General features: G+C 35.6%; 1 protein-coding gene across 1 annotated transcript in view; it reads right to left on the bottom strand.

Moving 5' to 3' along the window:
- The window catches only part of LOC117577394 (uncharacterized), a 72,120-nt gene that overhangs the window by 37,945 nt on the left and 17,580 nt on the right, over positions 1 to 16,595 (bottom strand). Inside the window, exon 2 of the mRNA XM_034262304.2 lies at positions 2,715 to 3,173. Within this exon, the coding sequence (XP_034118195.1) occupies positions 2,715 to 3,164 (450 nt within the window). The 5' untranslated portion in view covers positions 3,165 to 3,173. The remainder of the gene's footprint in view (positions 1 to 2,714; positions 3,174 to 16,595) is intronic.

Consider the following 16,595-nt stretch of genomic DNA (forward strand, 5'->3'; position numbering starts at 1 on the left):
TTTATTATCTACTATTGTTTAACTTTATTCAAATTAACTATTTGCAATTCTTGGGAAATTAATGTGTCAGATTGAAAGTATGACAAAAATAACATTAGCGGACTCGGTGTAATATATATATCATTTACAAATCGAAAATCCAGGCCCTACGGGTTGATCATTCTTGTAATGACAATTTAAATTGACGGCACTGCATAAATTCATCGGAGAGAGGTAAACAAGCAGCGAAAAAGAAAGCCACCATGTTTATTTTGATGGGACTACAGTTAACCAAACAAATTTATTATTTATCATCATCGGCATAGAATTTCCTATTATTTCATGTCATATCTATGCTATATATTGAATGAGTTCGAAAGAATATATTTCTTATGCTGCCAGCATGCCAAACTATAGATCTTTATTCATTGATTTTTAAGTTTTTATCAAAAATTATGTTTGAAATTTCTATAAGGGGCTAAAAATTGAAAAATGTGCTCCAACTCGTCCATTTGAGGGCCGACGAGGATGTTATTTAGTATGCAGATAGGTCTTCTCCCTTGAGTTTTAAAACTATTTATACCCGCTATCCATAGGGTAGAAGGGTATTATAACTTTGTGCCGGCAGGAAATGTATGTAACAGGTAGAAGGAGGCATCTCCGACCCTATAAAGTATATATATTCTTGATCAGCGTCAACAGCCGAGACGATCTAGCCATGTCCGTCTGTCCGTCTGTGTGTCTGTCCGTCTGTCCGTATGAACACCTAGATCTCAGAGACTATAAGAGATAGAGCTATAATTTTTTTTCGACAGCATTTGTTATGTTTGCACGCAGATCAAGTTTGTTTAAAATTTTTGCCACGCCCCCTTCCGCCCCCGCAAATAAAAAAAATCGAATAACAAGCGTAATTTTAAAGCTAGAGTTACGAATTTTGGTTTATACAATAAAAACTATAGTAATTATGATTCCTGAATATTTGGTTACGATCAGATAAAAATTGTCGAAGTTATTAAAGAAATACTTTTGTATGGGCAAAAACGCCTACTCACTAGGGGTCTTAGTTGCTTTGGCTGACAATCTGGTGTTTTGTGCCGTCTATGGTATATTTTGAATGTGATACTATTTTTAGTATTTTAGCAGTATATTCCGTATATTTTGAGAAAAAAACCGCAAAATATATTTCTTTTCTACAAAATGGGTAGCGGGTATCTCACAGTCGAGTACACTCGACTGTAGCTTTCTTACTATTTTTAAAAGGGCGATAATCCCTACAGGATCCCATATAAAATAATTTTTATGTATACAAAAAATTGCGTATATCTTTTTTATATCGCGTGTGATCCTGGCAAGTTCTGTATCAAACAAAGTCATTTGAAAAGAGCTATCGTGATGCAAAAGGACATTCAAATCGTCATTGTGGTTCTCAGGTTATCCAGCAATTTATGATTTTTGCTTGTTTCCTTTGGCCCCCGAACTGAAAAATTATAAGTGTTGGAGCCTTAGATAATTCGCATGTTTTTTTGATTCCAATCGATAGACTTCGTCCTTGCCATCCCTTGAAAAAGAAGACTTATCGCAACCTCAAAGTTTGCAATATAAATTAAAATTGTTTATAGCCAAATCCGTTTAATTTCAAAAATGATTTTTCTTTTTCTTATTTTCGTTCTTCCATATTCTTAAGGATCTTGCGGGACATACCTTTTTGTGATCAGGATAACTCGTTTTATCGATAGACATTTTAAGGATCATGGGTATAAAAATGCCAAAAATTTCAAAAGTCCACTGTATTTTGTCCTTGTAGTGTTCGAGATATTATGCTATTTATAATTTTTGCAAAATTCTTTCGGCTCCCGGACTAAACAATTACAAGTGTTGGATTCTTAAGAACACATTTTTTGTGACAGGATATGGTCGAAATATACGTTGTTTGCGAAAAGGATATTTGCGATTGAGAATCGTTTAAATGTAGCTTGAAGTTATGCATTGCAAAATTATTTGCAGGGCATTAAAATTTAAAAACTATGCGCGGTCTGAAGGTGTATATATTATGGAAATCCAGAAAGTATGCTATAACAAAATTAAATAAAAATCACTGCAATTTGCTAATAACGCACAGCCCCAAAGTATGCTATAAATTTGATGTTTGCACGACTTTGGACAAATTAATCACAGCCTCTAAGTATGTAACACAAAATTATTTGCAGAATGACATTAAGGACAAGCTGTTAAAATTATTTTACTTCGGCTATTTCCTTGTTTATTTCAACCGGACATATTAGACTTTTAAAATGAGCCTTATCAATTAGTATCAGCAATCTATGAATCGATATGTTAATAATTGTGTATAATGAGAATTAAATCGAAATATTTATATTATAAATAATTTTGAATGCTGCTCATTTTTAACCACTGTTCAGTGGTTAAAACTTTCATTGTGTAAAGTGAGCAGAGCAGAACAGATAAAGCAGAATGCGTTAAGTTTATTAACTTGTCATAGGTCCATGAGGTTTATCAGCACATCTGGCCCGCTGGCAGCTTTAGAGCAGCTCCCTGGCCAGCAATTGACCAACCAGACGAACAAAAAGGAGCAGCAGCCAAAAGCTGGACATGGAGTAAAAAGCAATAGATAACGATGCTCGTGAGTGAGTTTAATTAAAATTTGCTCGAGCGGAGCCAACGAATAAAACGGATAAAAGTAAAGTAATGGCTGGAATGGAAAAATGGAGACTCACCTGCAGCATGGGCAGAAAGAAGCAAAGGAATTGCCCAAATATCCAGTTCTGAATGAGCATCACCATCAGCGAAATGGGCAACACGAGAGCGCATTGCACAAAATGGCACAACGCCAAGTTGATAATGAACGCATGCGTGACATCCTTGTAAAGCCGATGATACATGATGTACACGATGATGATGATGTTCATGAGGACGCCGAGTAATGCCAACGCTGCATACTGGATGAGAAATAGCCAATAGACCGATTTGATGCTCGCCTTAAGTATCGGCCCATTGAAGCGTTCCACATCCTCCGTTTCATTGACATGGCCAGCAAGGTAATTCGCCATCGCCATCAGATACCCCGGCACATCTTTCCACTTTTCTCCGCCTGTGCTTGCCGCCAGTTGGTAATCCTCATCGCTCACCACGTTGGGCGTAACCACATGATGCTCAGCGGGCGACATTCTTACCACCTGTAAAAGGAAAGGAAATAGAGGGAAAAAACTGAAACATAGGCAACAACAATGAATATTTTACACGCCTCGCAAAGCATAACAAAAGGCATAAAGCTGATGGCCACCCAACTGAAGAAGACGCTGGCTGCAATGTAGATAGAGACTGCAGGTGGTGGCGGAGGGGTAAGGCAGGAGGCAGCGTTAACAATTGGTGGCTTTTCTATTCGCTTGGCGTTATGCAGGCAAAAAATTGCAGTTTTGTGAGGAAGCACAACGGAAGCCGAAAGAGAGAGAGAGAAAGGAGAGACGGATAAAGTCGTGACGGTGTGTTCACAGTTCGTTTTGTCAAGTTATGCAAGGCACACACAAAAACAAACATCCTTTCCTCCTCTTCCTCCCCCTCTTCTTTCCATTCTTTTTTGCGCACCCGACTAAGCTATTGAACGTACAGAAGAGAAGAGACTAAAGAAAACCAAAATGATTTCAACATGAACTCAATTCGCATCAATCAGTGCGAACAAAAGGCAATTTAAGTCACACGACTAGCATCCAGCTAAAGAGAAATGAATTAAAAAATAACAAAATTGATTCCACAAAGAATTTCTTTTAAATTGGCTTAATATCCTCTTATTTTTCTTTTAAGCTTCTTTTTTAAAATTGATCTATCATATACTTAATTTCTAACATTTTCTTTTAGTTAAGCTCTTTTTCTATAATTCACTTATTAAAGTAAAAAAAAATGTAGTTACTAGATATTATAACAATTAAATTGAAGTTATAGTATATCTAAAATGACTAATAGAAAGAGTATATTTTTTGTATTATTTAAATCGATGTCAAGGTATATTATTAAATGTTTCTTTTTGGGTAACTATTTTGAATATTGTTATTAGAAGAAATTTTTTAAAATGTCCTTTTAAATTACAGTGTACATCGCGAATACGTATTCGCCTATATCAAGTATACGACCTGTTACTTCTGGAATTCTCTTTTTGACACTTTTGTCGGGTGTATTTTGTAGGCGACACTGCTGTTTGTGATGCTGGCTTTATAAAATTTGCTATTCATTCATTTGTTTTATTGTTCGCTCGTCAGACAGCTTTTGTTGTTTCTTTGGTTTGTTTTTTTTTTTTCATGTTTGCTGTCGCAGTTGTTGCAATTGTTACAATTGTTGGCACATTTAGTTTGCCTTTTGTTTGCCATTTGCTACGGAAATTGCCAAAAAGGTTTGCAAGATGGCACTTGCAACCAGGCGGCATTACGACTTTTGCAACCTTAAACGAAAATTGAAAATTTGTATGCAACATGAAACGTGCAACGTCCGCCACACGAAAACTCTATCTGCTACGCTTTTTTCTCTCCCTCCCATCACTCTCTGTATGTATCTCCTGTGAGGGATTTAGTTAATAGTATCTATGTGTTCATAGGCTCAAAGTACGCCTATTTCCAGACAACGGCAACTCAAGTATTTCAATCTAGATGGCTAGACAAAAACAACACACAACCAGCAAACACAGACACCGACACAGACAGACAAATAGACAAGTATGTTGTGTGTGTGTGTCTGTATGTTGGTCAAATAGCCACAGCAATAACCACAGACAAACAACCCTAGGAATATATCCTCTATTTAGAGCTCCTCTTTCTCCCCCCTCTCAAGTTTCGACATTTACCAGTTGCCGGCGTTTTTTGTTTTCGGTATTTTCGAAGCTTCCGCTTTGCTAGAGTTTTTTTTTTTGTGTTCTTGTTATTTTCTCTCTCTCTCCTTTTTTTCCGTCTATTTGAGTTGTTGTGTTTCGTTTCTGTTTTCATTTTGCCATTTTCCATTTTAAGCAGCAACTTCCGTTCAATTTATTGTGCCTAATTTTTCTTCACTTTCGGCAAAAATATTTGTTTGTAAACGTCGCTGTCAGAAGGACCCTTTATAGGGTGTTTAGGAATGTAAAACCGAAACCGAAGACGAAGACGAAGCTGAAGCCGAGACATCACAAAGAATAAAAGAATGAAACCCAAACCGCTGTTTGTTATTGTCTTTCAATTTAAATTAAAGCCAATGCAATTTGCATTACATCAGAACGGAAAAAAAGCGCCAAAGGCGCATTGAAGCCATCACTTACAAAGAGATACAACGTCGACCGTCAGGTGGTTTGCCATGAACGAATTTCCCACAGTTGAATGTCATAAAAACGCAAAGCAAAAGTTAATTCATTTAAAAAATGTTTTCTCATATGCGTGCACTTCATTATAACGTATGTATGTTTATTTTTCGTTTTTCCCGTTTACTTTAAAACAAATAATGACTCAAGGCAGCATTGTGCACCCTGTATGCAAAGCGGTTTCGTTTAACTGACGCATAACTCTCAATTACAAGAGTGAGGCACAAACAAAAATATGCTAATGCTTTTTGATTAAGTTTCTGTAAAGTTTACGAAGTAAACCCATCTATGATCTGCGCTTGGTTAAATTTAACAGAGTTCTTCCATTATTTAAAACAGAGTAAATTGCTCGATGTGCCTTGAAATTAGATTTAGTGATTTTTTTGTTTTCAAATGATTCGTTGACACTTATGTTTCCTTTTTCGAATTTGACTTGAAAATGTAAATGTTTGGCTACTAATTCGAAATGCAATTCAGTTTTGATTTTGTCTTCCTGTTGTACTGGTTCGATACTTAAGAAGAAGCTAATTATTTGGAAAAAAAATCAGTTTTAATTTTGAGTACTTTCCACATACATATTTGCTAAAATATTAAGTAACCTAAAATGAAAGAATGGTTGAATTACTTAAAATGTATATATAATATTAAGCTGTAATAACTAAAATTTCTCTCGAAGTTGCGTTTATAATAATATTTCTCAATTTTTCAACGTATGTCGAAAGCACTGCTATTTCAATGTTCACAGCTATATACTCAAGAGATCATATATATTTGTAAAGTGATTTTCGCAATCATTTAATGTTATTTCAAATAGTATATTGTTGAATTATTAAAAAAAATATATATATTAAGATGTTATAACTAAAATTTCTAATGAAGTTGCGTATATAACAGTATTTTTCAATTTTTCAACGCGTAGGTTGTAAGCACTGCTATTTCATTGTTCAATATTAATATTAATATGTAATAACTAAAATTTCTATCGAAGTTGCACTGATATTTCAATGTTCACAGCTAGATATTCAATAGACCATATATATTTGCAAATTGATGTTCGCAGTCATTTAATATCATTTCAAATAGTATATCCGTTGTAGATGTATAAATTCATGAAGAGTATTTTTATGTATTCTTCAGCCAATCTCTTTGTCCTTTTTTGATAGCACTTTCTGCCACTTTTCGAGGCACCCTGTTTAAAGTGCAGGAATGTTGTGTGGACTGCAACGACCGCTCGGTTTGATGACCCATGCATTGGCAACTGTTGGTGCGCTTAATTTTATTTGAACCTGCACCCGATGCTCCTTTTACTTCCCCTCAAAGTGTGCACCATACATTAGTAGTTTTTTGCCCCCAGACTGGTCTTTGCCTGCTGGGCTTATCTGTGCCACGTTTGGTTGCACACACACATGCGCTGGCCCCAATTGAGAAGGCAGCAAAATGAAGCAACTCACTGCGACTGCGACTGCGACTCCTGCCGTTATGCTTAGCATAGGGACTCCGCTGGCATAAGTATATCTCAGCGTGCACGTCTGCTGCAGCCTGTGTGGCCTGTGTGTGTGGCTCGACTCGACTGCCTGTCGAGTTTATTATGCCTTTCAATGATTTATACGGCAATGACAGGCTGCATTACGGCCACAGTGTGTGTGCTGCTCCCCGGAGGAGGGGAGTTGGCCCAGTAGAAGGAAACCCAACAACCAATTGCAGCGGGACTATCGTCCCAGTTTTCGCCTTAGTTACCGTTAAGCTCAGTTCGTTTCATTTTCGCTGTGTGTTTCATATGCTTGTCGGGAAGATAACAACTAAACACTTTTCGCCACACTTGTTGAACACCGTCCGCACATCAAGCAATCTACATCAATTTACACACAAGATCTCTGCTAATTTTATTAGCAAGAAGGCTTAAACGATATTCCACTCTCCCTCAATCTGCTTTTGCCAAAAACTTTTCTAGAACTTGTGTGGTTTTTGAGGTTTTCAGTGTAAATTTGTTAATTGGCTCAAAATGTTGATAGACAACTAACCAACTGTGGCCTGAAGGATATAGATGTAGATGTGGATGTGGATGTGTCTGTGGCTGTAGCTGTGTATGCGGATGCGGATGTGGTGTCAGCTGTACCTCTGCAACGCCTTAAACCAATTTCAAAGTAAACTCTGCGGCTTACTCTACGTATACGCAACGTGTGCTCTTCAGTTTCCCTTAACTTTAATATCCAATGCTAGAGAACAATAATTCTGTATGTAACTTTTGTTTGGCAGTTTATTAAGTTACACTTTTCTCTTTTGGCCCAATTATTGGAGATCGTTGGTAAACATAAATTAACAAATGAGCTCGAGAACTTTGCACACTTGAGTGTGCTCGACTGTGAGATACCCGCGACCCATTTTGAATATATGTAAAACATTTCAGAATTATTCTTATTATATACCAAATAAAGGCTATATTTAATACATTAATATAATACTTTATTAATTTAATAATATACCAAATTAAAATACCGCAAAAAATACTAAAATATACCGAAGGCTATATGTGGTATATTAATATACTAATTCATTTTGAGTATTCTTATATTATACCAAATTTATATACCACAAAAATACAAACAAATATACCAAATGCTACATATGGTATATTCATTTGAAATAAAAGCTAAACAGAGCGGAATTGTTCTAATTAAAATAATATACTGCAAAAATATTTAAATATACCAATGGCTGTATTTGGTATGTTGATAATACTTTATTTAAAATATACCACACAGTACAAAATATACCAGCTATGAATATGAATGAACTCTTTACAAAATGTGTATCAACTGAAAGTTGTAGTTCATTTCATTTAAGCTAAGCACACGCTTCACTTTAGCAAACGACAGCAGAAACGGCTTATTTTTGAAAATAGCACAGAGCAAAATTAATTTCGATTTCCGTTGAAATGTGCCACACTCGTCGCATTCGCTTTCAAGAGTCGCAATGTGCAATCAAATGTCCAAAAATGAGCAGCGAATTCAGCTTTCTTTTACCTCAAAAACCGCAATGCGAGAGAGCGAGTGTGATTTGCAGTTGAGTATGAAAAAGCAAGCGTTAGCATTAGTGCATCAATCACAGGCACTTAGCCAGACCGAAATAGCGTTAGCGATGCGCCATTTAGTTAGCCATTAAATGGCAGCGACGCATATCAAAAGAGACGCAACGAGACGCGACTGTGTCCGACACAAGGTTGCCATCAAAACAATTTGCCACACCAGTCTCTCGCCTCGGTGGGTGTGTATGCATGTGTGTGTGTGTGTGTGTGTGTGTGTCTGACGGCGACATGTGGCATTGCTGCTGTTTTGGTTGCCTTTTTCTGGCAACAAGAAGTCAAGTAATTAATACTGATTTCTCTTACGCTCATTGATGCGGAACAGCGCACACTAGATGAAGGTGCTGCTAGCGACAACAACAACAAGTACAATAAACAATAACAGTGACAAAGGCAGCAACAGCAGAAGGAGCAACAACAACAACAACAATATGTGACATTAACAACAAAGAGACGGCTAACAACTTTATGTGCGTCTCAAGGTTGTATTATGCTCGACTTTGTCAGCTGCCCTGCGCCTCACTTTGCTTCGTCCTCCGCAATCCTACGCCAGCCAGTCTCCCTCTATACCTCCCTCGCCCCACCCACCCTCTTGTCCTTCACCTGTCGGCCAAGTTGTTTGCTCAGTTTGCTTTTTGCCATCGCTGCCCTCTCTTACTTTTAGTTCTTGTTGCTTTCGCTTACTCATCGCGGCTTTAATTGTTTAACACCAATTTTATTCTCATTCAAACTTTGCTAATTAAGTAGCTGTAGCCGACAGAGATTTACATGATCCTACGCCTCCCCCTCTCTCTCCCCTTGCCCCTCAGTTTATATGTCCTCAAAACATAAATAAAACTGCGCCTAATAAGAAAATAATAGACAGACAGGCAAACAAATGCCGCGCCTTAAGCATGCTCAACTAACGAATACCACGCTAATAAAGTTACTAAGTTGATTTTCAACTCAGACGAACAAAGTTCATTTCATACCTAATCTTAATCAGCAGCCAAATTTACGAATTCTGTTTAAAGGAATTCTCATGAAATTTCTTGAATGTGGAATGGATTTTCTCTCTCATTAATTTCATTGCCATTTTCTCAGAGCTTTAATCAACTGAAATATGCTGCATGTCTGCAAATGCAATGCAAAATTTGTATTAGGCGTTTACTGGGCTAGAATCTTAAGCTACAGGGTATTATAATCGATGCCGTGAAGACACCAAAAAAACCTCATTCCAACTACGTCAATTTCAAATCAATTGCTTTGTGTATGTGTGTGTGTCTTATGTGCTATAAATTTTACTGCTGCAGTTTTAAGGCCTCCAAGCGAATAAATAAAGACGAACGTGGCAATGATTAGGACTTGTTAGGCAAATCCCTAAATTAACTATATACTAGATCTTAAGTCGCTTCGTCGAAGACATTAAAGCTAAACACTTTACGATATTTGCAACCAATTGTCGATAGAAACTTAAAGTTTAGTAGAATTTAAGCATTAAAATTTTGAAGCAGTTCAAACAAACCATTTCATCAAATAATAATGAGAATAATGCAGTTCTAATTATTATAATTACTACACAAACTTGATGAAATGGACACCAATTAAATATGTGCATTGTGCATTTCCCATGCTTGTCCATTGTCCATTGATATTAAAAGCCATGCACTCACACTCCAACACTTTCCCATCGACCAATTCGCAAATTAATTAAACCGTATAAATAAATTTGTGTGCATTTCACACAGCTCTGTTCTTGGCCTTGGATTCTCATTGTAATAAATATATGTACGAGTATAAATATGAATATACTATACACATCTGCAGGCATATAACGTGTACGCATTCATACAAAATTTGCCATCCAATTAGCTCGCAAAATATGGAAAATAATACGTTTTAAAGCAGCGAGAGTTGTTTCATAAATTAGTAATAATAATAATAATACTTTTCAGAAATTAAGTATACGCAATACCATCTTACAAATATATTGACAATTATCGCAAAGATAATTAAGTATACGCACTACCAGCATGAAATTAAGGAAATATTGTTAAAGCACTTCAATTGAAATACACAGATTATTATCCAAACTTGCATAAAGTTTATACAGTTTATAAAGCAAAGTATTAATTTTATCGCTTTTTTTCTTCACTAAATCATGTACTTTTCTTACATCTTACATCTCTAACATTTAGATTCTCAAAAGAATTTAATTTTTCTATCATTTTTGAGGCAATATTAAAGTACTTTAATAATACAAATAGTTTTTAAGATTTGTTATTCAGACATTGCATGTTCACCAGATTATTAGCTGTTGCTAATAAATACATTAATAGACTGATCTCACTACCAAATGTGCTTCCTTTCTTTGTTGAGTTTATGATGTGCATTCTTCTTAATGAATGTAAATCTGGTCCCCTTATGTTATGTTATAATTGTCAAAATGTAGAACTTTTTATAAACACTATGAATAAACTAAATAAATAAATGGAAAACCAGTTTATTCAAATTGCTTGCAGCTTCTTCAAATTGTTTTTTACTAATAATTTTGTTTATTTATATAATGATGTGCTTCTGCCCCTAGACAATTATGTAATTGCTTCAACAACTGGCATTTGGAATCACTCCCAATATTAAATTCATGTAAAATATTTAAAGCATTTGCAACGCTTTAGCTGCTTATTGAATGACCCTCGAAGGTATTTCAGCAACTGTCATCTGCCGAATGCGTTGCATTTTGAATGAACTGCGCAAATCCAGGCAAACGATGATGCGAGTGCCTGGTGATAGACGGCATCAACAGGAGGCGGGCGGGCGAAAGCGAGAGCGGAAGCTGGAGCGTGAGCAGCCCAATGCAACAACAATGATAATGTCGAACATGTATTTCACTTGTATCCTGGCATTTGGCATACGTTTGCTGTGGTGAAATGCAAAGCTTGCGGCACTTGTGGCAAACGATGTCTGTGACGTGTGTGTGTGTGTGTGTGTGTGTGTGTGTGCGTGTGTGTGTGTGTGGGGCATGACTCCGCTGATAGCAAAGCAAAAGTGTGCTACATAACATTAAAACGGAGAATACGCCACAACACAGAGAGAGAGAGAGAGAGAGAGAGAGAGAGACAAAAAGGCAGCCACATAAATGGGAATTAATTGTTTAGCAGCACGCAAAGCGAGACGGCAGCTTAATGCAGCCAGCGGACAACTTAAAAACATATTTAATTAACAAACAAATGATGTTTCGAAAACCCTCCCTTGATTACATTGTGGCTGCTGCTGCTGCTGTTGTTGCTGCTGCAAAACCGAGTCGAGTCATAAAATTAAGAGGCAAGCCAAATTATTTGGCCATAAAATTGTCATGAAATATGCGCGTCAAGGCCGATTAGCAAAGGTAATTTTCTACCCAAGTTTTGCAATAATACAATACACATACACACATACATACACGTTGGCAATTGTTAAATGAAAATCGCAAACTGCGTCAAGTTTTTGCCGACCATAAATTAGCGCACAGTAAAAGGCATTGAGACGCAAAGCATTTCGGAAAACTTTTATCAGTTGCTTTTATGGCAGTAGCATGCTTTCCTTTTAGCCTCTGTCTCGCTCTACAACTCGCTCTCTCTCTCTCTTTTTCTCTTACTGTAAGCTGAGGCAAGTGCGCAGCATTGACTGATTATGGCAGGCAAATGAGTGCGTCAAGTGCCAAGCCAAAGAGGAGGCAAATAAAGTTGCCTTCAACCGAAGACATTGAAATTGATAAGCCTTAGGTTCGTCTACACACACACGCACACACACGCACACTTCTTGTGTGTGTTTGTGCATTTTATGTTTATTGTTTTCCCTCTCACACACACACGCACACACACACACACACGTATCGGCTCGGAACCCAATAAAAACATATATGTGTAGCATACTTAGCAGCGCCCCAAGCTGTTTTGCCCTCTTTGCTAAAAACGGAGCCTGACACCTTTGACATTGCCTTCGAATTCATGCCGCATTCGCAATTCGCACTCAACGTACTTTAAAATTTATTGTTGCACTCGCCGGGCAACACAATATTTCAAGCATTGTGGCATTGAGTCACAAATAAGATGGATTACCTACATAAGTATATAACATATATAAGCAACTACTTGTTTTTCTATACCATATACATACATATATATGTATTTGTATGTCACGTTGACTCGATGTCAACGAAGTTCAATATAATTTAGATAATTGATGATATCATTAGGGCTCAATGTGAAATTACTTAATTGTATTTGCTATGCTTATAACATTGATGTGGCCTTTCATCAGAGTTCATTATCTAATTTGTATACAAGAAAATAATAGAAAGAATTTTAGCTAAATTTACAAAAATTTAAGCTGAGAGGAAAAACTATTCAATGCCAGAGTGACTAAGCCTTCAGGCTATTCAAAAAGATGCAATAATAATAATAAGTTTATAAAAAAAAGAAATTACGAATAAATATAAATCATTTCAGAAAAATTTATAAATAAAAATAATATATGTGATGAACAGTAATTTATATTATTATTAAATTTATTCAATAAGAATTTGAATTTAATTGATGTCATGTAGTAATTTAAAAAAAAAATGAAAACAAAATAATGCTTAAGAATTTGGTAATGTTAAATGAAATATGTTACTAGAAAAATATACAATAATTTTTATTAATAAGAAAAATATTTTAAAAATAATTATAAATCTCTTTAGAAGAATTGAAAAATGTAAAAACATAATGCTTAATATGTTCCAATTCATTGAAAAATTAAAGATAATTTCTTATTGAATAAATTTTACAAATCTTCGAATTTTTTAATAAATAATTAATAAAGCTGAAAACAATATGGTAATGAAAAAAACATAATGTTGGAAGCAATATTTTATAAAATGGAAAAAAGGAGAATTGAAAAATAAAAAGAATATAATAAAAATATTTTTAATGAACTAACAAAATTTAAGCAAAATAATGCTTAGTAATGAAAACAAAATAATGTAACCGAATTTAATGAACATGAAAGGATTGTTGTATTGTATTGTTTTGTTTTTATTTTGTTTAGTTAAAATAAAATACTTATTCGATAAAAAATGCATTAATAATAATAATTAATTATTAGTAATAATTGAATATTTTGAGACTATTTATATTTTTGAATTTAATTTATTTGCACCTTCTTTCGAGTCACACATTTATTGATATTGAATTCTATACAACTTTGTTTTACTCATTTCCTCTATGAACAATTGTAACGGCATCAAGTCTTCGGCTTTTCATGCGACAATGTTTTCACGTTTTCTTGCGACTTCTTTTCTTGTGTGTCGCTGTTGCCTTTTGCTGTCTGCTCTTTGCCATGTCCTTTTATTTGTCTCTGGCTTATGACTATAAAAAATATTTGCGCTCACTTTGTCTATCCATTTTATATGCGACAGTGTGTGCCACAGTGCGATTGTGAGTGTCTCCCTCTCTCTCTCTCTCTCTCTATATATATGTCTTTGTGTGTGTTTATGTTTTACCAATTGGCTTTTAAGAGTTTGAGACTTTAATTTGCAGTCAACAGCAACAGCAAGAGCAAGAGCAACAAAAGCAACTTTATTGCCTGCATGGCAAAAATTTGCAGCTTTGTTGCACTTCTGAATGTTTCGAATGTTTGTCAGTCAATTTATCATTATGATGTGCCCTGAAAATTTGCTGACTAATTTGCCAGACGATTTGACAAGCCAACAAATAAATCGTCGCACGAATCATAAAACAAATTTCAATTATAGTTGTGTCGATGGCAATAACGCAAATTGGAAATCATAAGTATTACTATTATTATTAGTTGGACAATGGAATCGTTTAATCAAATTACGGGTAAGCCTAATCAATACCGAACGTAATAGTTTGTGCTCCACTACGATTCGTATTCGTACTCACATTGTGTGGCAGCGGCATCGTTGTTGAAGGAAATGTAATTAATGTTTTTGGGGTCGGGTGCGGAACCACAGGAAATGGCCAATTGCAATTGCAGATACACGAGTTTTGGTTCACTTGCAACACTCGCAACGTAGATAAACTTTACCCTAATTGCGCAATTATATCATTTGAATGTGTGCCAGCGCAATTGCCACACACACACACACACTCGCACACTTCCAAAGGGGTTCAAATGCACACTTTGTTCTCTATCGTTCAAGATTTACACAGATTTGGACTAGCATGTTTAAAACGGCAAGCATTGAGATATCGATTGTGCTACAACCGAAGAAAATAATTTAAAACTTGAATAAAAGAAGGAAGATTTTGCAGCAGAGAATTTATGTCGTTGACTTTAAAAAGCAATTAAGTACTTTAATAGTCTCTAGAAGAATTTTGATACGAGTTTTGGTGTAAAGTAAAAGGTAGATTTATGCTATTAAATATTTAATTTTGATTTTAGTTGGTGTAAACATAAAGGTAGACATATCGATTTATGGTATTAAATACTACAGTTTAATTTTAGAATTTCGATATATGTATAATTCAACTTTCTTGTAAAGTGAAATGTTGAATAATGTAAATCAACTAAATAAAACAACATATATATAACATCAGGAAAGGTCTTTAATAAACACTTTTCTCTGGCGCAAACTAAAATAAAGGAAAAAGCATTTAATCTTCATTGTTTTTCTAATAATTTATACTAAAAGATAAACATATAGATTCATGTCATTTAATACTTTATTTTGGTTTTAGAATTCATTAATAAACACTTTCATTTAGTGCAAACTAAAATATTAAATAAACCATTCATTCATTCGTCTATACTTTTTGATGATTTCTACTAAAAGGTAGACATATCAATTCAAGCCATGAAATACGTAATATCGATTTAGGGGGGTGTGAAATAAAATATAGGCATATCGATTTACACCATTCACCACTTAATTTCGATTTAAGAATATAATAACTTTATTTTCAAACAGTATTTAAATGTAAATAAAGGTCTTTAATAATAATAAAGTATAAATCAATATTGAGATAAACGACGAGTAAGGTCTTTAATAGACTCTTCCCTCTGGGAAGTTTAAACTGAACGTTAAAAACTAAACTAAACCAAACTAAAACGTTAACAAAAAATCCTTTAATAATTTCTCATTTCATGAATGATTTATTCAAATAAATGATTTGAATGTTAATGGTAGAAACAAAAACATTAAAAATTGCTGCTGTTATTCCAATGATCTGACTTGCCCTTTGGCAAAACGAGCTACACATGTGCAGCTCCAGTTGACTTCTCGTTGGCAGTTCATTGTCCTGATTGGCCATAAATATGCCAACACCAACACATTCGCATTCGCATTCGCATTCGAATGGGGTCAGAAACGCCTTCGGCATTTTGCAGCTGCACACGTTGTTGGGCAAATAATAATAACAACAACAACAACAACAATAATAATGATACCCTTTTGACACAAAAGTGTATTTAAAAATAGGTGTGCAATGCCAAAGGGGAATAACGCAATGTGAATACCAAAACACGATACATATAATGGCGAATGGGTGCAAAGGTTGCAAAGGAAGCGCAGAGAATGTGAAATGCGAAATGTAAGCTAATTATTTTAATAGTGTCAATCAAGCCAATTTACACAGTACGAGAGAGAGAGAGAGAAAGAGAGAGAGAGAGAGAGACATGAACATGAACATGGAGATGGAGATGGACAGTCGGGACAATTGTCGTCGGTGCAACAGTTGCCCTTACTCCCACCTCTGTCACTCTCTCTTTCCATCGCAGCGAGAGCGTGCGAATAATTGCATACATTTCTGCATAAGTAAGCGGCAAAGCGGGAAGCAATGTCTGTTGTGCTTAAACTTTTGCAATAGGTTGCCGTATAGTTGCGGCACTCAAAGTAATTACACTCCCTCCACGACTGCGACCACGCGACCACGCGACCACGCCCACTTTGACTCCCAATCGCATTTCCAATCGAGACCCTCCAAGCCATTTCCCCTGTTGACTGTTCCTGTTCTTCTCATTCCGCATTCTCTTTCCTCATTCTTATGCTGCGGCTTGTGCGCTGCTTAACGCCAAACCCTAAGCGGAAATTGATTTTGCAAGCCGATGGCTGATCAACTTTTGCCCAGCAACAACAACAAATTCAGCGAGCGAGTGGAAGCATTGATTTTTAAATACTCTCACAACTAATAAAGTTTTTGTCAAAGTTGAACATATTTAAATCAGCTCACAATGCGT

The sequence above is a fragment of the Drosophila albomicans genome, chromosome X, assembly GCF_009650485.2.
Source record: "Drosophila albomicans strain 15112-1751.03 chromosome X, ASM965048v2, whole genome shotgun sequence".
NCBI lineage: Eukaryota > Metazoa > Arthropoda > Insecta > Diptera > Drosophilidae > Drosophila > Drosophila albomicans.